The sequence below is a fragment of the Rhinoraja longicauda genome, chromosome 22 (genome assembly GCF_053455715.1).
Source record: "Rhinoraja longicauda isolate Sanriku21f chromosome 22, sRhiLon1.1, whole genome shotgun sequence".
NCBI lineage: Eukaryota > Metazoa > Chordata > Chondrichthyes > Rajiformes > Arhynchobatidae > Rhinoraja > Rhinoraja longicauda.
In genome coordinates, this window is record NC_135974.1 from 36,659,438 (window position 1) to 36,684,188 (window position 24,751).

The 24,751-nt window shown below is 41.8% G+C and overlaps 1 protein-coding gene across 2 annotated transcripts in view; it reads right to left on the bottom strand.

Moving 5' to 3' along the window:
- Positions 1–24,751, bottom strand: part of mtcl2 (microtubule crosslinking factor 2) — a 69,631-nt gene that overhangs the window by 21,051 nt on the left and 23,829 nt on the right. For both annotated transcript variants that reach the window (XM_078419168.1, XM_078419167.1), the window contains exons 4-8: positions 19,663–19,725; positions 15,529–16,818; positions 9,587–9,724; positions 5,275–5,400; positions 672–902 (exon numbers count right to left, since the gene is read on the bottom strand). In XM_078419168.1, the coding sequence (XP_078275294.1) occupies positions 672–902; positions 5,275–5,400; positions 9,587–9,724; positions 15,529–16,818; positions 19,663–19,725 (1,848 nt within the window). The remainder of the gene's footprint in view (positions 1–671; positions 903–5,274; positions 5,401–9,586; positions 9,725–15,528; positions 16,819–19,662; positions 19,726–24,751) is intronic.

The following is a 24,751-nucleotide window of genomic DNA, read 5'->3' on the forward strand; positions in this document are numbered from 1 at the left end:
AGATCATTGTGCACACAAGACTTTAGACATACAGCATCTCTGAGTAAGATTTCTTAATGGGAGCACAGTCCATCAAGTTATTTTTCTTTATTCCATTTGCTACAATGCTGTCTATACAATGAATATTTGTGTTATTCTGGCATATATTTTTATACCCATTTACTTTGCTGATAACTAGATGAATTGAAGTAACTGTATATGGATATGAAGGCATTTATTTCACAAAATGCTGGAGTAACTCAGCAGGTCTGGCAACATCTCAGGAGAGAAGGAATGGGTGACGTTTCGGGTCAAGACCCTTCTCCAGACTGGAGACAAGTCTGGAGAAGGGTCTCGACCCGAAATGTCACCCATTCCTTCTCTCCTGAGATGCTGCCTGACCTGCTGAGTTATTCCAGCATTTTGTGAAATAAATACCTTCGATTTGTACCAGCTTCTGCAGTTATTTTCTTACACTGGATATGAAGTTACATTTGTATTAATTGCATGTGTTTTTTGGATTGATGCTGCTTTGAGATTTTGGAAAAGATTATTGTTTTTTAAGATAGACTAGTCTCGGCAAATGGCACCAGCTTAGATAGGGCAACTCGGTTGGCATGAGCGAGTTGGACTAAGGACCTGTTTCTGTGCTGTATGACTCCGTGATTCCAGAACTATTTCAAGTAATGCACCTCTAGTAAATCATCCCCGTCGTTATCCATCTTCTTGCCACATTTCCAGTGTTTCAGGAACCATTTCAGCTTCATGTAAAGCAGGAAGAGGTTTTGCTTGAACTGATCAGCTTCCTTCACAAACAACTTGTTCTCCTGGCTCCAGAATTTCTGCTCAAGTTTGGTTTGTAGGTTCAGGCTCTGCAGCTCAAAATCCCGGCGCACAAGTGCCTTTTGCTGCTCCTCCTTAAGCTACGGAAGGAATCAATAAGAACAGAAGAGCTTGAGTCAGATTAATAGTGACAGAGACATCTAGGTGTTTACTCTCAGCAACTCGCATTGTTCCCCAATGGCCCACCGCACTCCTGTGTGGAACGTTGAGCAGGTTCAATAAAGAAATGCAGATGCTGAGATCTTGGGCAAAACACAAAGTTCTGGAGGACCTCAGGAGGTCAGGCGGCATCTGTGGAGTGAATGACAAATAACGTTTCAAGTTGGGACGCTTCTTTAGACTGATTGGAGTAGGCAGAAGAAAGCTGGAAAAGAGAGGTGGGAGAGGGACAAAGCCTGGCAAATTACAGGTGAATCCAAGTGTCCCCTAACACCCATATCATCCGGCTTTACAGGTGAATCCAAGTGTCCCCTAACACCCATATCATCCGGCTTTACAGGTGAATCCAAGTGTCCCCTAACACCCATATCATCCGGCTTTACAGGTGAATCCAAGTGTCCCCTAACACCCATATCATCCGGCTTTACAGGTGAATCCAAGTGTCCCCTAACACCCATATCATCCGGCTTTACATTCCACTGCTTCCCTCTCTACTTATCAGACCACGCTTCCACCTCTTTTTCACCTTTCAAGCCTTTGTCACTTACTCCATCCATCTTCCAACCACCCCCCCAACCTGTATCCACCTATCACTTGCCAGACTTTGCCTCACCACACCTATCTTTTCCAGCTTTCTGCCCCCACTCCATCAGCCTGAAGAAATGCCCCGACTCAAAATGTCGTCTGGCCATTCCCTCCAGAGCTTTGAATGCTGACATGCTCCAATAGTCATATTGAATTCCTAAATTAAGTTAAAAAATAAAACAAAATTATAAATATGTCTTTCCTGCCCCACATTTTGGATCTCTATATGATGGCAATCAGTCCAAACCTCTTTCTTGGACAGAATGAACATGGATTGAACGGTTCTCCTGTGCTGTAAATGTGCATGGTTCTAAGCTGATGAATACGACGTGGTAGAAATGTATTCATCCCAGGAGGGAAACCGATCTGCTAGCAGTTATGAAACACAAGATACATGAAACATGAAATTAAAGCGATGAGTGGAAAGGTTTGGGGATGTGCAAAGATTGGCGAGGAGGAGGGGAGTCAGTCTACCCTACGACAGTTTGACAGCCAGAGAGGGAAGAAGGATCTCCTGCGGCGTTCTGTCCTGCATCTTGGTGGAACCAGTCTGTTGCTGAAGGTACTCCTCAACTTGACCAGTGTGTCATGGAGGTGGGGGGGGGGGGGGGGGTGGGGGGGGGGGGAATTTGACAGCCTTGAGCTGTGATGATCTTTTATTCATTGATGGGATGTACATTTTTATTGCCCATTAGCTGGGTTACTGAGCCATCTCAGAGGACACTGGGGAGGCAACCCACATTGCTGGTGTGCAAGGTCAAGTGTAGGCAAGGCTGACAAAGAGCCGACTTTCCTCCCCAAAGAACATTCATAAATAATGAATATTGATGCCAAAAAATTTTTTTCTTCCAAATTTACCTAGAATTTATACTAGCATTCATGTTGGGATTTTCAATACTTCTCAACTAGTCCTGTAACCTAACCATACCACTGTGCTCTAAAAATCCAAGTTTGATATAAAACACGGTAGAAAGTAGGAGCGAGAGTGTGCCCGCTGCTTGTAATTTAAGACTGGGACCACGTGCAGGAATCCATTTGTGGAAAAAGCAGAATCGATGAATTGCAATCAGCTGAAGGACCCTGACCCAAAATGTCATCTATCCATGTTCCCCAGAGACGCTGCCTGACCCGCTGAGTTTCTCCGGTACTTTCCAGCCTTGGTATATTCAAGTTTAGCATCTTTACTGCTAATTCTAAGAGATAGCAATAACATTTCCAGAAATCAGATATTGAATTTTCCTGCACTGTCCCATATAGCCAGAGCAAAATTGTTATTCTCTTTTTTAAAAGAATAGAATCAGGGGAAGGTACAACACAGGAGGCCACACAATCCATAACACCAGTTGTAACTCTGCATTACCCAATTAGCAACAGATTAGAACTGGATTTGGAGGACAGGTTAGTAACCTGAAGCAATAAATCTGTTCTCTATATAGTTGATGTGTGACGTGATGAATATGTACAGTTAATTTTCATTTTAGATTTCTAGCAATTTTAATATTTTTATTTCAGTAAAATTCAGATTATTTTCCAGGATACCGAGTGGAACAGAAGCTAGATGAGTTATTAAAACATGAAAACAGGGCAAAGGAATATAGATACAAACTGATAGACAACAAAACTGCACTGGAAGCATTTGATTACACAAAACCACCTCGTATTTCGAACAGACACAGGGGCATGTCAAAGGAAACAAGTCAACTTACACAGAAGTAACTGGAAAAGATGGTCAGAATTAATTTTTAAGTAACGCGAGCCAAATGACATTACTTATCCAGATTTATGATTTTTACATTACTGTAGCATTGAACATCACATACAACTCTTTTCCAAGCCATGAACAGAATAAAGGTAGAGTTTTCCTACGGTGTAGTCCAACTTTCTAGTCAAAATGCCGAATATAAACAGAGTTGATTTGACGCAGATCTCCTGACTGCTCCTCTCTTTGGTTCCCAATACTCAAGGTTGCTCCACATGACCTCACTGGCCATCTGTGCCTCAGGCTCCACTTAGTGGAAAGTATTACTAACATCAAGGCTCTGTAACGGTCCTTACCTCACCGTATATCGCATGAAACCACAACTGGAAACGGTGACTTTGCCTTAATCAAACTTTAAGCACTGCTTTTAAAGCCACAAGGTTCTAGCAGCACCATGGTGTGTTTAATAAATGAATCCATTTCTGGGGAACACGACCGTATTTCCACCAACCATCAGGAGGAAGAAAGAATGAAACAGGCAGAACGAGAGCACGGTGACAAAGAGTAGGAAGGTCCAAGGGTTAGGGAATTCAAACAAGAAAAGAAAAACTGACCCCAAATAGAAAATGGGAGACAATAGGACATTATCTGAATGCAGATGTGGGACACATCAGGCGTGGATTTTGCACAGAGCTGGCTGATTTGAATTTGGGTAAAGTGGTTGACATAATTTCTTTTTCACCTTGAATTATTCAGCTAGATTCCCGACTGAATGGTTTTTGGAATCGGAAATGAAAACAAAAACAGGAAATTATTAAATTATTTCCTTTTGTGGCTTCTTGTGAGATCGGCATTGCATTGACAATAGACAATAGGTGCAGGAGTAGCAGAGTCATTCGAGCCAGCACCACCATTCAATGTGACCATGGCTGATCATTCTCAATCAGTACCCTGTTCCTGCCTTCTCCCCATACCCCCTGACTCTGCTATCCTTAAGAGCTCTATCTAGCTCTTTCTTGAATGCGTTCAGAGAATTGGCCTCCACTGCCTTCTGAGGCAGAGAATTCCGCAGATTTACAACTCTCTGACTGAAAAAGTTTTTCCTCATCTTCGTTCTAAATGGCCTACCCCTTATTCTTAAACTGTGGCCCCTGGTTCTGGACTCCCCCAACATTGGGAACATGTTTCCTGCCTCTAACGTGTCCAACCCCTTAATAATCTTATATGTTTCAATAAGATCCCGTCTCATCCTTCTAAATTCCAGTGTATACAAGCCTAGTTGCTCCAGTCTTTCAACATACGACAGTCCCGCCATTCCGGGAATTAACCTAGTAAACCTACGCTACACGCCCTCAATAGCAAGAATATCCTTCCTCAAATTTGGAAACCAAAACTGCACACAGTACTCCAGGTGCGGTCTCACTAGGGCCCTGTACAACTGTAGAAGGACCTCTTTGCTCCTGTACTCAACTCCTCTTGTTATGAAGGCCAACATTCCATTGACTTTCTTCACTGCCTGCTGTACCTGCATGCTTCCTTTCAGTGACTGATGCATTAGGACACCCAGATCTCGATGTACGTCCCCTTTTCCTAACTTGACACCATTCAGATAATAATCTGCCTTCCTATTCTTACCACCAAAGTGGATAACCTCACACTTATCCACATTAAACTGTATCTGCCATGCATCCGCCCACTCACACAGCCTGTCCAAGTCACCCTGCAACCTCATAGCATCTTCCTCACAGTTCACACTACCACCCAGCTTTGTGTCATCTGCAAATTTGCTAATGTTACTTTTAGAAGTTTCAATAATTTACAACAATTGTGACAATTCTCTTGAACACCTTGTGATACCCGTTTGTTTCCATGAAAGATAATTAGTTAAAATGAATTACTAAAGACTTCTAGAACTTAAAATGCTGTAATAAAAGGCAAAAAAATCTTCTGTCTTTTATGCATTGCACCTCCTTACATTGAGCAATTGAAAGAGTGCTTCTTAAACCAACCTGTGACACTTTCTGCTGGAATCTCTCGGAGTCCTCACTCCGTAGCTCCCTTTCCTGAGCAAGCTGCTCCTGAAGTCCTCGAATTGTTTCTTTTGCTTCAGACAAATCAAGTTGCAGTTCCTTGACCTAGTTCAGGATGAAAGCAAGCAACTGTGAGCGAGTGAAGTTGTGAGGAAATTATTTTAGAATAGTCCTCCTTTATCTCCACAAATATTCTCACGCTTTACCTTTCTTAGCAGAGTATACTGGCTGATGTTGGCTGCAATAATTACAGGAGACACTGCTTTGGGTTTCTTAGAGATTATTTAAGGACGTTCTTTTAGGAAGGAGATGAGGAGGAATTTCTTTGGTCTGAGGGTGGTGAATCTGTGGAATTCTTTGCCACAGAAGGCTGTGGCGGCCAAGTCAGTGGATATATTTAAGGCAGAGATAGATAAGATTCTTGATTAGTACGGGTGTCAGAGGTTATGGGGAGAAGGCAGGAGAATGGGGTTAGGAGGGAAAGATAGATCAGTCATGATTGAATGGCAGAGTAGACTTGATGGGCCAAATGGCCTAATTCTACCATCTCATGAGCTTATGATTATGAGGATTCATTTTGTTCTATTGCGTGTGGAATGGAGAACAATTACATCTGAACAATTCCATGTGAAAGATCATAGAAATCACACTTGAGTTATTTTGACTGACACATGCTCAGACACTGAAGGTGTCACCAAGGCGACAATAGATGAGAATTCAACAAGCTATGCCTTTTTTTTACCGCTGGATGTTATTGAAAAAAACATTATTTTCTCCTTTGCTTTCGTGGGCAAAACAGACCATGAAAATCAGCAATTCTATTGAAATGGAGAGCAGTAATTTGAAGTGCTTTAAATGAATGTACAAATTCTGGAACACCACCAGATATTATGCCATTTACCAAAATCAATCTTCTGGTATTCTCACTAAAATTCAAAATAATGAAAATATGCAACAACATGTAAATAGAACAATGAAAATGGAACTAGACATCAAAAACGTGGTGATTTCTAGGTTTGCATCATTGTTGATACAGTTTGGAACACACAAGTGGAGACTCCAAAGTGATTTGCAGTGTGGCACGTACTATTTTCCGATTGATCCATATTACAGTCCAACAATGTCCTGGCACAAAATAAAGCTAGGAATTGATAATTCTCTTAAATTATTACAATGTAGACAAACTGCATTAAGGTGTAATTTGCCATGATCTTTTTTGTAAAAGTGTTTGTAATGTGACACGTGCTTTGGATTAAAAATCTTACTTCTTAAGAAACGTTTGTGTATCACGTGCAGCAAGTCAATTTAATTTTTGCTTGACATGAAAACGTTTTCTTCATTCTGCTCTAGGAAAGAATACACAAGGAGCTAATCTTTTACTTCTTGGAGGTCCAGTCCTGAGATCATAATTCATATCCCTATGTTTCCTTCCTGACAGTATCTGTTATGAGGAGTGAGCCGAGGATTTATGGACAGACGAGGGCAGGTCAATGTAATGCTGCCCACCCTCCTGGAGACCAGTGTAACACAGATAGAAGCTCACAGAAAGATTGAGTAACTCAGCGGGACAATAGATGAGGCAGCATCTCTGGAGAGAAGGAATGGGTGACGTTTCGGGTCGAGACAAGAAGGGTCACCCATTCCTTCTCTCCAGAGACGTTGCCTGTCCCGCTGAGTTACTCCAGCATTTTGTGCCTATCTTTGGTTGAAACCGGCATCTGCAGTTCCTTCTTACGCACATAGAAGCTCGACAGGATCTGAAATCGTGACCCTTGCCTCCTGTAGAAAATTGGTTTCAACTTACCACAGTCTTAGCCTGCAGGCAGATAATGCTGTTCAGATACAGAGGTTTAACATGACTAATCGTGAGCGCTGAGTACAGATGCTATCTGCAATGCCAAGCATCCCGTTCACGGCTTCTCCCCATTCACAGGAGAGCAGCCCCGTGGCACAGCTGTGTGGTGTGGAGGTTGCATATTCTCTGTGTCAGTGGGTATCCCCAGTGTGTTATCACCCACATCCCAAAGGTCCATTGTAAATTGCCCCTATTGTGTAGATGTGGGGTCAAAACTGGCAGAGTTGATGAGAATAAAACGTGGCATTAGGGCGACTGGGTGTTTCAAGGTCTTGGTGAGGTAAGGGCTTGTTTCCATGCTCTACATCTCTGCAGCAGACATGCATGGAATGGCTAACACTTGCCGGAAGCTTGTTTCAGAACCAGCGTTCTATAAATACAAGATTAATTATGCTCCAGTTTTCACAATGGCATTTGCAAAATTTGCCTCCTGTGCATACACACGAAATAACTGGGATTATCGGAATGTTTTGCATGCAGCTTTGGTCACAAAATGACATGCCGACAAGTTCATTGTGGAATGCACAGTGCTTGTGCGGTATCTCAAGGATGTCCAACATCAATATCACTTGCTTCGTTTATGTGGATGTTTAGAGACAGATTCTCCTCTCTCTTTGCAATCCCCCTGCCCTCCTTGCTCCTGCAGGTGCTTGGAAAAAAAACGGCCTTTGGAAAAATTAATCCAATAAAGTGACCCAGTGCTTCTCTCTCTCTTTCCCTCAGCGAAACTGCACAAAATGCCAAGATTTGCTGTAACTGACTTTGTAGCTGCCAAGATTAAAATAATATACCCTTTAAATGGCAACCTTTAAAAACACCTGGCAGGCAGGAAGACCTGCCAAATCCAGGCATAAATCTGCAGTGGGAACTATGTGTGCTCAATTAAAAAAGCCTCGGTAAAGTGTAAAGTCAGCCGTTTTTACCAGCAGGCAAGCTCAAACGTATTGCGGGTTCCAACAGGCCAAAGGCACAGAATGAAAAATCTGTCCTCATAGATAGCATGTGCAACCATCATGTGTCACAGCTTCTTAAAGGTAGATGGGGAGTGTTCAATGGTCACTGACCTCTTCCCCAAATACCTACCTTCCCTTCATTTAACAATGAGTAGGGCTCCAACATACCCGAGAGCTTTATATGTTTCTTCTGGGGCCGTTGGCTAATCACCAACATCCTTGGACAGTAGATGCAACAAGATACAAGTCTGAACAGCACAGACACTGACAATCCCAAGAGCTGAAGAGCATTCAGTACATTCCCATTATAACCAAAGTATAATTGCCCAATATAGGAGGAAGAACGTTGATGCTACGGCATTTACGAGTGATTCAAAATTATGCAATTTTTACTTTTACCCCCCCTTCCAAGATAACGTTCATTTTCTGAATGATTGGCGGCTTTGCTAACAGATTCTTTTAGGCCTATTGATAAGTATGGCCTGAAACAGTATCTTCCGAAGTAAATTAAGGAGTCATTTGCTTAACTAATGTCCATCAGAAACAATTGTAAAAACGATGGACTACATTGCTGTTTTACGAGCCGGAATGCCTTATGGATGTAGAAGTATAAGCCATGTAGTGTGGACTTTCCTACCCTCGCTTGTCTGTGTGCATTAATCCATGACATCTTCACAGTGCACACCTTATGAAACACTTCTATACACAGAAAAATGCAGTGTAACGTGGGTAAATTTACTGTAGTTAAACCGAGGCACGAGGAATTGCAGATGTTGGTATCTTGAGCAAAAAAAACCAATTTGCTGGAAGAACTCAGCGGGTCAGGCAGCATTTCTGGTTGGAACCAAACTGAAGAAGAGTCCTGACCCAAAACGTTGTTTGTCTGTTCCCTCCACAGATGCTGGCTGACCTACTGAGTTTCTCCAGCGTTTTGTTTTTTGCTCAAATTTACCGCAGTACTGTTTGGAGTCACTTCTGAACCCTTCACCCTCCAACCTCCACCACCAGTCCTCACTGAGGTTCATGAGCAACAGTTAACCTTGGAAGAACCAGATTAAAATAAATTAAAATCATAAATTAGTTATTTGCATTTTGTTTTCACAACGTACACCAAGAACTAAACAATACTGGAAACTGAACACCTGAAGATGTTCAAGTATTTGGGGTAATGAGGTATTTGGGCAGTGGAGGTTAATTGGCTTCTGTAAATTGTCTCTATGTATAGGATAGCACTAGTGGAAGGGTGATTGTTAGTCAGCGCGGACCTGGCGAATTAGATCTTTTAAACCTCAAAGCACATATGCATGGATTTTGAGGAGAAAATGGTGCAACATGCAATAATATTCCTTATACAAATATGTAATCTTCTCACCCGCGGATATGAGCTTTTTTATGTTTGCAATAAGTAGATACTGATTGACCCATGTTTTGCATTATTAACTAGTACATTTTACTGCACTCATACATAACGTTGTCAGTTTACCTCTGTAGCATAGGAGTCACTTTCCTCACGGTTGTAGATGCTGTAATCCTTGGCGTTCCCCTTGGTGTTGGTGCCACACATGTCAGGGCTCTGACTCCCATCTTGCTGCCAGTCCCCTTGGTTCCTAAATTCAGGTTGCTGCATGCATGGGCAAGTTAATGAAAACAAAACAAAGGGTAGGGAAGGAACAAAGAAACAAAAACTGGGTATAGTAAACATTGAAAAAACTACAAGACAAAGAAAAGTATGAAAAGGAAAAACATCTTTATTACAGTGGCATATGAGAGTGTTGTAAACAAAATCAAAAAGACAATGAGTAAAATTATGGTCTGATTTGTTTGAAAAAACAGAGAAAAGAGACAAGTGTGCAAACACCGGTTATGGTGCTCATGCAGTGAGTGATGCAGGGGTTAAACCAGCAACGTGCACGCAATAGAGCTCTGATTCAAATCAAGAGTGTGCATGCACTTCGAAGCAACATTCTCCCAATCAATAAATGACTGCAAACCCAAGTCAGGAGTAACCTACAAAAGCAGCTGATCTGATCAGCAAGGAAGGCCACTATCCCATTTACCTTTGGGCGTCAGGCTACTTGTCCGGTTGTCAGATTATAAGAGAATAAATCTAGTTACTAGTGCGTGCCACTGTAACCTTATTTTGCTCCTATCTTAATAGTAAGGAAAATGCTGGAATCTATTTAGGAAATGTTAAAGGACACATGGAAAATAACATGATTGGGCAAAGTTAACTTGAATTTATTAAACAAATTTATTAATTTGACAGAAGGTAGACACAAAATGCTGGAGTAACTCAGGTCAGGCAGCATCTCTGGAGAGAAGGAATGGGTGATGTTTCGGGTCTCGATTTAAACCAGCATCTGTAGTTTTTTTTCCTACTTATTAATTTGACAAATCAGTTGGAATTTCTTGGGGGGGAAAAAGACAAAGTGCTGGAGTAACAGCGGGTCAGTCACAGGGAAGATGGAGGGGGAGGGGGGGGAAAGGAAGAGTTGTTTGTAGGCAGTCACCTATAATTGGAGATTTCAGTGTTCTTACCGTTCGGTTGTAATCTACACAAGTGCAATATGAGGGGGAGGGACCCATCTATGGCAGCAAGGAAAACCTTGTTTACTAAAAAAAAGGGAACATCTTGGATGTCCGAGAATGGAAAGCCTAATTTTGGGAGATGTGGTGAAGACAGATAAATTGGAGTAAGGGGGTAGCGTTTTTGCAAGAGGCAGGAGGTGTAGTTCCGATAACTGTGGGAGTCGCTAAGTTTGTATTAGATGGCAGTTGATAAGCTTTTCCCCATGATGGAGACAAGGAGATTGAGAAAGGGAAGAGAGGTGTCAGAGGTGCCTGGAATTTCTAAGGCTTGTAACTAGCAGGGCAGGTCAGCCTATTACGTGCTACATTTGGACTTTCAGAAGACCCTCAAAAAGGTCTGTACAAGAGATTAGTAAACAAATTTAGACCACAGTATTGAGAAAATATTCTGTTGAGCATTGATGAATGGACAGAAAAGCAAGTGGGAATAAATGGGTAATTTTGACATTTCTGGTGGCCAGTGGGATGTAATATGGGGCAGTGCTGGGAACCTTATTGTTTATAATCTATATCAATGAACTGGGTGAAGCCCTTCCAAGTACGCTAATAATACTGAGAAAGTGAGGTGAATACAGAGATACTTCAAGGGATGATGTATGGTCAGGCCAAATGAACGGGCAAAGATTGGGTAAATGAGATTGAATGTAGCAATATGTGAGATTATCCACTCGGCAAAAGAAAATGGGATAACTATTTAAGTCATGAAAGATCGAAAGGCATTGGTGGTTAGAGAGGTTTGAGAAATTTACACATTTATTTTTTGTGTAAATTTGTGTTCTTTTACACAAATCGTTGAAGTGAACATGTATGTTCAGCAAGTGGTGAAGAAAGGAAACAGTACATTGGTTTTTATTGCAAGAGAATTTGATTAGTGTAATGAAGAATAACCCTGATAAGACCCCATTTGGAACATTGTGTACAGGTCTGGTTTCCCTGAGGGAAGATAGATTTACATGGGAGGGAGTGCAGCATACGTTCACCAGATCGGTTCCCGGGATGGTGCATTTGGTATTAATGTTGTCACGTGTACCGAGATACAGTGGAAAACTTTAGTTTTGCGTGTTATCCAAGTAAAACATCCATACACTAATGCAATAATCAAACCATGCAGTTACAGAGAAAATGCAGATAAAAGAAAGAGGGCAAAGGCTGCGACAAGGTAGATTGGGAGGGGATCAGGAACACATCCTTAGCTTATAAGTGGTTCGTTCAAGAGTCTGCTGCGACGGGGTTTGTTGTAGGAGGAGAAATTAGATAGGTTGAAGAAGGATATTTGAAGGGTAAATGCTGTTTTCCCTGGCTCGGAGATCAGTCTCAAAACTAAAAAAGGATTGGCCATTTAGGTCACAGTTGTGACGAAATATCTTGATGTCTTTAACAAAGCTAATGATTTTTTGGAATGCTCTACCCAAGAGTGCAGCACCTGTTCACTTGCTGAGTTTATTCAGGCAGAGACTAGAAGACTTTGTTTGGCATATGGGGGGAATTAAGGGAAACCAAGTCAGCACAGGAAAGTCACACAGAGGTAAAAGGTCAGCAATGATCTGCTTGTTGCTTCTGCAGGCTCTGAATGACCCACTCCAGCAGCTCTTCTGTGTTTAATGCTCCAATAAAATAGATTGTATAAATATGTCAACCATTCAAAAATTTGAATTCAATGACAAAAATAACATGATGGCATTTAAAATTAATGCTAGGAAAAAATATCAGAATTGAATCATTACTTGAGAAGGTAAACTGCAAATCTTTTTTTCCATGAGCATTAAAAGGAACGTCAGTATTTTCACCCAAAATGTAAAATAGCCATGAAGGAAATGTAACGATAAAGATAGCTTTGTCCTTGGGAATGTTTTGGATGCCAGAGTCATCCAGTGAATGCAGGCAGTGACCAGTTTCACACATTTCTTTCCAAGGATTGATTTTAGGTTGTTTCAGTAAAAGCAAAAATATTATTTTAAATGCTTTTTATCTCTACCAATTTTCTTCACTGCTCACCTGAAAGTATCGACTGTTTGAAAGAACTCCAATAGTGACGTTTATACTGAACTACCTTCTCTACCTGTCTGTCATTCAAATGCAGCTCTTGACAATGTTTGGATTACATGAACAGAGAGACGACTATAGACAAGGCCGAGTCCGTCATCATCCAGTGACCATAAGCGCACTATTAATGTAGACCATCTGCTTGTGATCAAAGGCATGAACTGGACCGATCGCTGATCAAACGTAATTCCTGAAAAATTAGGTTAGCCCTTGCAGACCAGGGGCTAAAAGCGGAATTATTTATTGTACTCTCAGTTGGAGGATGAAGCAGAAACACTAAGTTTTACTAAAGGGAAATGAGGTATTTTACTGAACAAAAAGTGCATATCAAATGTTCAACATGTGCATGGGCAATATCTGTCATGCCGTTGACATGCAGTTAAGGTCCAGTACCATGGGTCTTCAAAACGAGGAAGGTCCCTGGTCTGTGCATCTCAATCGTGGAGACATCATACTTCACTGAAGTATAAGAAAATAACTGCAGATGCTGGTACAATCGATTTATTCACAAAATGCTGGAGTAACTCAGCAGGTCAGGCAGCATCTCGGGAGAGAAGGAATGGGTGACGTTTCGGGTCGAGACCCTTCTTCAGACTGATGTCGGGGGTGGGACAAAGGAAGGATATAGGTGGAGACAGGAAGATAGAGGGAGATCTGGGAAGGAGGAGGGGAAGGGAGGGACAGAGGAGCTATCTGAAGTTGGAGAAGTCGACGTTCATACCACCGGGCTGCAAACTGCCCAGGCGAAATATGAGGTGCTGCTCCTCCAATTTCCGGCGGGCCTCACTATGGCACTGGAGGAGGCCCATGACAGAGAGGTCAGACTGGGAATGGGAGGGGGAGTTAAAGTGCTGGGCCACCGGGAGATCAGTTGCGTTAATGCGGACCGAGCGCAGGTGTTCAGCGAAGCGATCGCCGAGCCTGCGCTTGGTTTCGCCGATATAAATAAGTTGACATCTAGAGCAGCGGATGCAATAGATGAGGTTGGAGGAGGTGCAGGTGAACCTCTGTCTCACCTGGAAAGACTGTTTGGGTCCTTTGATGGAGTTGAGGGGGGAGGTAAAGGGACAGGTGTTGCATCTCGTGCGGTTGCAAGGGAAAGTGCCCGGGGTTGGGGTGGTTTGGGTAGGAAGGGACGAGTGGACCAGGGAGTTACGGAGGGAACGGTCTCTGCGGAACGCAGAGAGGGGAGGGGATGGGAAGATATGGCCAGTGGTGGGGTCCCGTTGTAGGTGACGGAAATGTTGGTGGATGATATGTTGGATCCGCTGGCTGGTGGGGTGGAAGGTGAGAACGAGGGGGATCCTGTCCTTGTTGCGAGTGGGGGGAGGGGGAGCAAGAGCGGAGCTGCGGGATGTAGAAGAGACCCTAGTGAGAGCCTCATCTATAATGGAGGAGGGGAAGCCCCGTTTTCTGAAGAATGAGGACATCTCGGAAGCCCTAGACTGAAACACCTCATCCCGGGCGCAGATGCGGCGTAGACGGAGGAATTGGGAGTAGGGGATAGACTTTTTGCAGGGGATCATACCTCACTGAAGCTGGACATTGCCTTTTGAGTATCGTGGCAGAAGTCCATCCTAACTGGCTTTTGTTCTCAAATCACTTCATGTTCGTGGATTACAATTTTAAAAATGCTCAGTTTCCCTTGATTTTCTAGTTTGTTAGTTATGAAAAACTTTCCATTCTGCTATGTATTAAATCTTTGCTTCAACAGAAGCAGTTTATATTATAATTAATTGTAATTATTGCATAATAGTGGCTGAAACACAATAAACTAAAGAAAGACTAAAAACTGCATTTGTTTTCAATAACCATAGACATTTTGATTCATTGAACAGATACTATAAAAAAAATCAAAATGATCAATGTTGGAAGCCAATTTTGAGCCAACAGGTTTTAAGAAATACAAATAGTTGAATCTGAACATTTGTGCTTTAATCATGCACTATCTGAAACACTAATGCTAATCCTATGTCACGCATAGGATTAGCATTAGTGTCTCTTTTCCAAGTCTTACTTTCTAGGCTGATGGAGAAGTTTCAGAACCCAATTTTAAAAAGCACAAACTTCAATGCAGAATGCAATAGGCATGGAACAAACAGAGTGCACATCAAGGGAGGTCAGGCTCTGATGAACAAACAGGGGATCATTTTACAATTCTGAGGACTACTCATAAAACTTTGCCTGCTGAGAGCACTGATTGGGAATTTGGTCATAGAGGCTAATTGCCCAAATTCCAAACCTGCAAGCCAAGCCTGCAGAAGTCCCCAGTATGAGCACACATTTGTAAAATGACACAAGCACCTTCTATAATCCAGAAACTTACACTGAATTTACAGCCACGGGTTTCAGGGCACAGACATCAATCCATTTGTAATCAAACTGCTGGTAACTAGAAGAAATGACCGTCTAAAACAATAGCTCGAATCCACAAAGAATACTTAAATTCTGCAACAGTAGCAACGCACCTCAAATATTATTTTTGCATTCATAGTTACTAAAACTGAAATAGACCATACTGACAATTCCTGGCAGGCCACTGAAAATATCTATATTCACCATTCGTACTCTCGCATCACCTTCTTGAACCATGCACATCTCATTGGTACAAAGCTCTATGCTCATGTAAGGTGTTTGTTACGTGCAATGGGTTGTTAGCTTTTTCTGTTAATGTCACCAAAATTTAACGTGAGAATTAGTGTTAGAAAACATATTATTTTCTCACTACGGCATGTAATATGACAAACCAGGATGCTGATACAGGGATAGAGAGCAAAGAAAAAATAATATTACCTTTAAATCAGGTGAGTATTCTTTTCCTACAGAATCCATGGGCAGGTCTTGAGACATTGAAGTCAAAGTGGATAAGAAACTTGCTGATTCTGTCAGATGGGGTAAAGGGGACAGACCCCTGCTTTCATCTCTGATGCTTTCACTAAGCTGATCAATTTTCTCAGTAACTGATGTCAATTCGGTTTTTAAGCCAAAGAGCCTTGAGTTAATGCTGCTCATTAAATTAGTGTCACTGACGTTTGCAGCTTCCTCACTGCTTTCATTGAAGGACTGTGTTGATAAATCAATGGATGAACAAAGCTTGCCATCAGAAACAAAGCCACTTGTGTCTGAGATTAATAGATCAATGACTTCGCTAACAAGTTCAGCTTGATCTTTAATACCGAACAAGATTTCAAGGTCTTTAGTTCCTAACAACCGACCCGTGAAGTCATCATGATCGGTGATCCTGCTGCTCCCACTGCCAGATGTTCTCTCCTGAGCTTCCTTCAAGTCATTTTCTCCTCCTACTGGCACTTCTCTTCTCGGCTGGGATGAAGAGAGATCTAGAGAGTCGCTAATCTCCGTGTCAAACTCTTTGCAACACTTGTGGCACTGGTAGGACGCCAAGTCGTAGCGCTGAAGGTTTGAAACCAGCACCCGGTTCTCGTATTCCAGTTTCTTGAATTTCCCGTTGAGATCACTGATTTGGATTCTTGCTGCCATGAGCTCTTCCTGCGACGGCTCGTTCAACGACGGACAACTATCCGACCACGTTGACTCCTGATTACACTCACTCTTGTATCGATTTAGTTCATTCATGAGGTGCTTATTTTGGTCTTCCAACTCAATCAAGGATCGCCTTAAGAGCTCGGCCTCCTCTTCCACAAACTGAAGTTGACGCCTAAGTTCTCCAATATTCTCCCCAAACTCGCTGTAGCTTGTGCTGGTAATTCCCAGTCTCACGTCCTGGCCCAATGACTCTTTCTCACAGTGACCTTTCAGCTCGTCCATTTCAGCTTTGAGACCGCGATTCTCCACCTCCAGTTCGACTGTCCTTCGGCTCAAAATGTTGGCTTCCTCCTCCACCAACTTTAGATGCAGTTTGAGCTCTGCTTCCCTCACGTGAGGAGACTCTACAAAGGCCCCGACAGACACGCCGTTGTCCAGGTCACCGTAGAGAGAGCTGTATTTCACCAGCTCCTCTCTCATGCTTTCATTCTCCTTCACTAACTTGGTCAGTTTTTTGCACATCACGGCCGCTTCTTCTTTCGCAAAATGGAGCTGGCACTTCAGGTCGGCACTGTCCTCCTATTTCAAATTATAAAGAGTAAACGCAAAATAGTTCAGAACATATTGTCATTCCCGACAGCTTGTAAACCATCCAACCATTAGCCTGCTACATGAAAGCTGCCATCAAGCTGCTCGGACTCGAGGGCCTGAGCTATAGAGAGAGGTTGCACAGACTAGGACCTTATTCCTTGGAGCGCAGTAGGCTGCGGAGTGATCATATAAAGCTTTATAAAATCATGAGGGAATAGATCGGGTGAATGCACACAACTTGTTCCAGGGTAGGGGAATCAAGAACTAGAGGGCATAGATTGAAGGTGAGAGGGGAAACATTTATTAGAAATCTTGAGGGGCAGGTAATGGTGGCTATAGGGAACGAGCTGCCAGAGGAAGCGTTTGAGGGAGATAAAATAAAAACATTTAAAAGGACATTTGGACAGGTACATGTAAAGTAAAATGTATTATGAAACGGTATACGAGGCTGTGGGGCAAATGGGTCTAGCTTAGATGGGCATCATGGAGGGGTTGGGCCAAAGGAACCGCTTCCGTGCTGTATATCTCTAAGTTGAAGGTGCGTAAGGGTAACAACATGTCACAAACTTTGTATCACTGCCTAATTTTAAAAGTTTCCTATCATGGAGAAACAGGTGCAGGCTAACTACTTTCTGACTGACAGCTGGCGAGAGGGGAAGGACTCAGAGAGTGGATCATTCCTTAGAAACTATTACACATCTCCTGGTTGCCTTCAAACTGACACTGGTTAGATATCTCGAAGAAATGGAACAGGGAAAAAAACATGACAATCCCCTGTCATCCTCAGATCCAAAAAATGAAAGGCATGTAACGCAAAGCCTTAACTGTAGCTTTGTTGACAAGAAGTCAAATACAAAATCAGCATTATATATGCAAGTTGCAGAAGACTAACATAGAGTTTAAGTTTAGTTTAGGGATACAGCGCAGAAACAGGCCCTTTGGCCCACCGAGTCCGCACCGACCAGCGATCCCCGTACACTAGCACTATCCTACACACATTAGGGACAATTTACAATTCTTACCAAAGCCAATTACCCTACAAACTTGTACGTGTTTGAAATGTCAGAGGCAAACAGTGTTTAGTTTAGTGTTAGTTTAGTTTAGAGATACAGCGTGGAAACTGGCCCTTCGGCCGACCGGGTCTGCACTGACCAGCGATCCCTGCACATTAACACCATCCTACACCCACTAGGGACAATTGTTACATTTACCAAGCCAATTAACCTACAATTAACCTGTAAGTCTTTGGAGAAAACCCACGCAGGTCAAGGGGAGAGCGTACAAACTCCGTACAGACAGCACCCGTAGACAGGATGGAACCCGGATCTCTGGTGCTGTAAGGCTGTGCCACACCAGATCATTGTCTTAACCTGCTAATTCTAACAAAGGAGGATACAAGCACTGCGAGTGAGTGACAGACAGCCCATCTCCAATAACGCTACTTTCTAATGTGAGGAATTACTCCTTTGGAAAATTGGAAGCCATGATCTTTCAGTGAAAGCTCCCAGGAATTGTATGGGCTCCTAACACCAACCATCAATTCTCATCGTTCAGATGAATAGAATTCTCATGGCACTACCAGAGCTGTTCTGTTTTGGAGAATCTTATCAAACATCAGAACTGTTGTTAAAGGCACACGGTTATATTTTAAGGAAGATTTTAAACAGCTTGTTCAGATCCTCTGAGCCATCTGGCCAGCTACCGGCAATTCTGAACCCTGGCAGCAGCTGTGGTACTGGCAGGGAAAACCTATGTACTGTGGTATGTGCAAGAATATTTCCATATCTGGACACGAGTGTCACACTTCATCACATCTGTCCATTTCAGTTTGAAAACAGTCAAAGAGCTTGGTTAATGTGGCAGTGATCTGCACAAAACATTACACTGTAGCTAACGACAATCCCTCGGTTAACCCTTCTAATTCCACATCTGTTAAGTTATTTTTATCTTAGTTTGCTCTGCTAATATACTTGTATAATACTTGCATTAACAAATAAATTTAATGGCTATGCTAGCCAGCTTGTACATATCCAATCATTGTTGCCGTCTGGTCTACCAAGTCGGTCAGTAAAGATTTTCACATTAGAATAGAGAACAGTAATAATAATAATAATAATGCATTACATTTATATAGCGCTTTTCAAACACTCAAAGACGCTTTACAGGGATTACTAGAACATAGAGAAGAAAATAAATAGATAAATAAGTAAACGAACAGAAAAAGGAGACAGAAGGTGAGGTGACGGTCAGTGGTTGAAGGCAGTGCTGAACAGGTGAGACTTCAGTGATGTTTTGAATGTGGTGAGTGAGGAGGAGTCTCTGACGGTTTGGGGTAGTGAGTTCCAGAGGGTGGGAGCAGCGATGGAGAAAGCCCTGTCCCCCCTGGACCTGTTCTAGTACAGCACAGGAACAGGCCCTTCGGCTCGCAATGTCTGTTCTGAACACGATGCCAAGATAATCTGCTTGTACATGATTCATATCCCTCCCTTTTCTGCACTTCCATGTATCTATCCACAAGCATCTTAAATGCCACTATCAAATCTGTCAGTGTGTTCCAGGCAATCACCACCCTCTGTGTAAAAAAAATATTCCCCCCACATCTCGATTAAACTATGCCCTCTAGTATTTGATATTTCCACCCTGGGAAGAAGGCTCTGACTATCTACCGTTATCTATGCCTCTCATAATTTTATACACTTCCATCAGGCCTCTCCTCAACCTCCGATGTTCCAGAGAAAACAATCCAAGTTCATACACTGAGTCCATTCAACCAGGCAAAATGTGCAAAGAGCCCCCCCCCCCCCCCCCCCCGAAACTGAACGGATTCCGCACCTGTGGCAAGGGCTTCTTTTCTTGCTTTGTGGTGACACGACTATTTCTCTTCTTCAGGGAACTCTGGAAAGAAAATAAACATATTGTTTTATTAAATTTGTAGCTGTTTAACTCCACAGTATATAATCTGTCTCAAAAGGCACTGAACCAGTGGGTAACTGCTTACTCTCCACAAATCCTGTTCCCTATTTTTATTAAAACACTTCTTCAAAAAATGTATTGTGCTTCAATTATCTGCAACAGACCGGATCACTCGATTAGGGATGGTAGTCAGATGCCATTCGCATTCTTTATGCCGACTGAACATGGAAGAGATAGAAAGACTGCAGGGATAACCAGTAATTCAGCTGGTTCAAGCAGAGAATGAGAACACCAGCATGTATCTCTGGTTAAAGGTTGTTTAGCTTTCTGATTGGCTACGGGCACCTGAGAGAATGCAGAGTACAAAATCCCTATTGAAGTTGAGTCGATGTGCACTTACTTAACTTTGGGTGAACCACAATCTTTGATCTTGATCATAAATTGATCTGAATTGTTATCTCTCGCTGAAATCCACAGTGAAGTTGAGCGATACCAGCTGCTCAAGTTCTTCAGTAGAAATACAGGCACTAAACCACTAATCTTCCTAATTTGAATCTTACAAGGTGGTGACTTTATATCCAAAAAGGCAAGAGGATGAGCTTTTTTTTTTTAAAACAGTACAGTAAAACTCCAGCAATCTGCTGCCGTTTGGTGAATCACAATGGTTAGATATTTGGTTTTGTTTCTCCCTTTTCCTTTAAACTCCCATTACCTGCCTCTTTTAATCTTACAAGGTTTTATTTCCCAGTGTCTTTAAACTCACTGGAAAATTTAATTCTACCACTGTACATCTAAAAAGAAAGTAAATTAAAAGCAAGACGGTGTGTTAATAGGTGCAACATCCAATAGTCTGGAAAGCCCCCAGTTTCATGTTATCCGAGTTTTAATGTATTTAGTTCTGAAACCCCTTCTAATCATCCGCTCTTGGTTTATTACCTTTATCTCTGCTCAAATTTTACTGATTTATCATGGAAGAAATACTCCTTCCATTTATTTCAAATCCGTTGCAGACAACATCTATTCATGCATTTAATTCTAGGCTAATAAAGGGATTCATTATTAGGATGGCACTGAATCATTTTACTTCTGCAGCAAGGCCATCAATCACCAGTTTCGATCAATAGATTGAGGCGCTTATGAAAAATGCTTGTGTCAGTTATCAGTGGTCAAATGAAACAGTGCTTTATCATTGGGTCAAAAGATAACTCTGAGTAAAATGTTTGCACTGCGTTATTCATCATCCATGCGTGTAATGACAGATGATGACTCTTGAATTGCCAAATGCTTTTCTTAACAGAAAAAAATCCGTCAAGCTCAAATCACACCATTTTCTCACTGCTCTTTGGAACTTTTTCTGGAACTCTCCACTTTATATCCCCGAAGAACTTCCCTCTTCCGTTGTCATTTATGGCTGGGCCACAAATTCTGGCAATTCTTTGCAGGCATTATAACTTGTATTTGCCTACTCAGGCTCTTTGCATCTTCATCAAAACACTCCATCCCAAGTAGTTTGGAAATCTTACATTCAGTTCCTCATCCGGATTGATGATGTGTGTTGCGAGTAGCTGGAGACCATGCATTGACCTACAACTGTTATAGAAACATAGACAATAGGTGCAGGAGGGGCCATTCGGCCCTTCGAGCCAGCACCGCCATTCATTGTGATCATCCCCAATCAATAACCCGTGCCTGCCTTCTCCCCATATCCCTTGATTCCACTAGCCCCTAGAGCTGTATCTAACAAAGTCACTACCAGTCAATGCTTGAAGGTCCCATTTATACCTATTCCATTTCAATCCATTCCAGAATATTGTCCAAATCCCACATCCTACAGTCTTTCCTCACTCCTTTTTCAAGCTGTTGCATTAAACCCATCTCTTTGACGTCTTTTTCTTTGGGCCGGTCTTGGGATGTTTTATTTGTTAAAGATGCTTAAAATTGCAAACCGTTGTCAGAGGATTATTAACTGAAATCACACTATTAACTACGCAATTAGAAAAAAGTTGCATCATTACAGTAACTGGCATGTGAAACAGTGGCACAGCTGGTGTCGAGCTGCTGTCTCACAACACCAGAGACCCAGGTTCGGTCCGGACCTCAGGTGTTGTCCATGTGGTGTTTGCATGTTCGGTCTGTGACTGCATGGGTTTCCTCCGCGTGCTCCGGTTTCATCCCACATCCCAAAGATGTGCAGGTTTCTAGGCTAATTGGCCCCTGTAAATTTCTCCAGTATGTAGGGAGTGGATGCAAAAGTGGGATAACGTAGAAGGATTGTTTAGGTTTATTATTGTCACGTGTACGGAGGTAACGCTTTGTCTTGTATGCTCTCTAATCAGATAATACTACACATAAAAACAATCAAGTCAAACTCAAGTACAATAGGTGGAGCAAAAGGGAAGCTACAGAGCGCAGAATATAGTCCTCAGCATTGTAGCGCATCAGTTCCAGAGACAAAGTCCAATGTCGGCAAAGGGGTAGAGGTGAATTAGTACCCTGGCTTATGGAAGAACTATTCAGAAGCCTGATAAGAGGGGAAGAAGCTGTTCTTAAGTCTGGTGGTGCACTTTCAAGCTTCTGTATCTTTTGGTGATCAATGGTCAGCTTAGACTCAGTGGGCCGAAATCTTTCAATTAACCAATCAAAACCAAACTATCAGGTTTGTGGTATGATTTTAAGGTTTTAATGGGAACAAAAACAAAAAAGAACTAAACAAAACACTTGGGACATTAAAAGCCATAAAAATCTGCACTTTGAGAAATTCACGATGAAAATCTTGAGCAATCTTTAACATACAACATTGGTGCATTTTGCCATATGTTAAACGAGAATTTCATCTCCCTAGTGACATAGCAATATTCTTGAGATGTCAGCCTGGCTCGGATCCCAGAACATTGCTTGATGTTCTCCACACATTCTTAAGCAATGATGTTAGAATAATGCAGGCCTTAAGTTAAAGCTGAAAACTACTTGTTTGGTCATTAAGAGGCTTATTTAGAAAGTAGCCCTGAAGTTGGGAAATTCCAAATGAACTCACGCAGACTTATTTTCAAAATTTCAACCATCGCCAAATCCCGATGTAAGATTTAATGCATTTATTTGAGTTGCATCAGATAACTGAACTAAATCTGTTATCCAGTTTAAAAAATATTCGTGACTGTACTGTCACAAGACACTCTCAAAAAGAGTAATGACTGGCTCCTTGTTCAAAGATACACTCATTTTAACACTTTACACTTATTTTAAGATAAACCAAGGTCAGAGATTTTAATCCAGTTATTTGAGGGCAGGTCTATTGATCAGAAACAAAACAAATGCATCATTTACAGAAGTCTATTTGAGAAGTAACAATCTCAGAGAGCAGGTAATTCAACTATATTTGAATATAAGCAAATTTCAATAGTTAAAATACCACGAAGATTACCAGACTCCAGAGAGTCTGCTGTGGAAGCTCTCTCCACATCAGTCAACAACAATGTTCACATCGTATTGCAATTACTTGCTGCAACTTATAGCCAATAGTATCACAATAATCCGCAGGACTAAACAACAAAATGGCATTGGATAAAGTCATACAGTGCCCTCCATAAAGTTTGGGACAAAGACTCATTATTTATTTATTTGCCTCGGTACTCCACAATTTGAGATTTGTAATAGAAAAAAAAGTCACATGTGGTTAAAGTGCACATTGTCAGATTTTAATAAAGGCCATTTTTATACATTTTGGTTTCACCATGTAGAAATTACAGCAGTGTTTATACATAGTCCCCCCATTTCAGGGCACCATAATGTTTGGGACACAGCAATGTCAGATAAATGAAAGTAGTCATCTTTAGCATTTTGTTGCATATCTTTTGCATGCAATGACTGCTTGAAGTCTGCAATTCATGGACATGACCAGTTGTTGGGTGTCTTCTCTGGTGATGCTCTGCCAGGCCTGTATTGCAGCCATCTTTAGCTTATGCTTGTTTTGGGGGCTAGTCCCCTTCAGTTTTCTCTTCAGCATATAAAAGGCATGCTCAATTGGGTTCAGATCGTGTGATTGACTTGGCCAATCATGAATTGACCATTTTGCCATCACTCTGATATAAGTTAATCTTTGTCTCATCTGTCCACAAGACTTTTTCCAGAACGGTGGTTGCTCTTTTAAGTACTTCTTGGCAAACCTGGCCATCCTATTTTTGCGGTAAACCAGTGGTTTGAATCTTGCAGTGTAGCCTCTGTATTTCTGTTCATGAAGTCTTCTGCAGACAGTGGATCTTGAAAACCAGATTTTTGGTTCACTTAAGGAGATCTATAGCATTGAGATTGGAAGTGGATTGTGCCCTTGTGATGAAGTTGTTTAAAAGAACATGAATCACTGCTGCTATCTTGAAAACGTTATGGGAACTGCAGCCAATTTAAAACTACAGCTTGCACATTGGTGCATGCACGGAATTAATAAGAGTCAATGAGGGATGCTTCGAATGTCACACATGCCCTCTCGCCCAATGTTAGTGAATGCAGCACATAAATTAAATGTCAAGTGGTCGGATTGTACGCCAAAGGCAGGATCATTTCAAAACATAGCGGAGATTCTCAGAGGAATAGACACAATATTCAATATTCTTCCTCAGACAATTTGCTTTTAGTTTAGTTTAGAGATACAGTGCAGAAACAGGCCCTTCGGCCCACCGGCTCCATGCTGACCAGCGATCCCCGCATTTTAACACTATCCTACCGTGACGCCCTAATTCTAGGTTTTTTTAAAGGTGTAAAATATTTCTGTTTTTTCTTGATACTGTATATGAACAAACTTTTCACTGGTACTTAACGAGGTTTTATCTAAATATACCAATACTAATGGATGCAGTGTTCTCTAATTCAGGAACACAATAGCAGCTTTTACCACTTTCATCAGAATTCAAACTCAGACCCTGAAAATAGCAGATGAACAACCTTGGATTCAACCAAATATTCTTCATTTTCTCCCCAATCTATTTGCTTAACATTAGGAATATTGTTATAAATG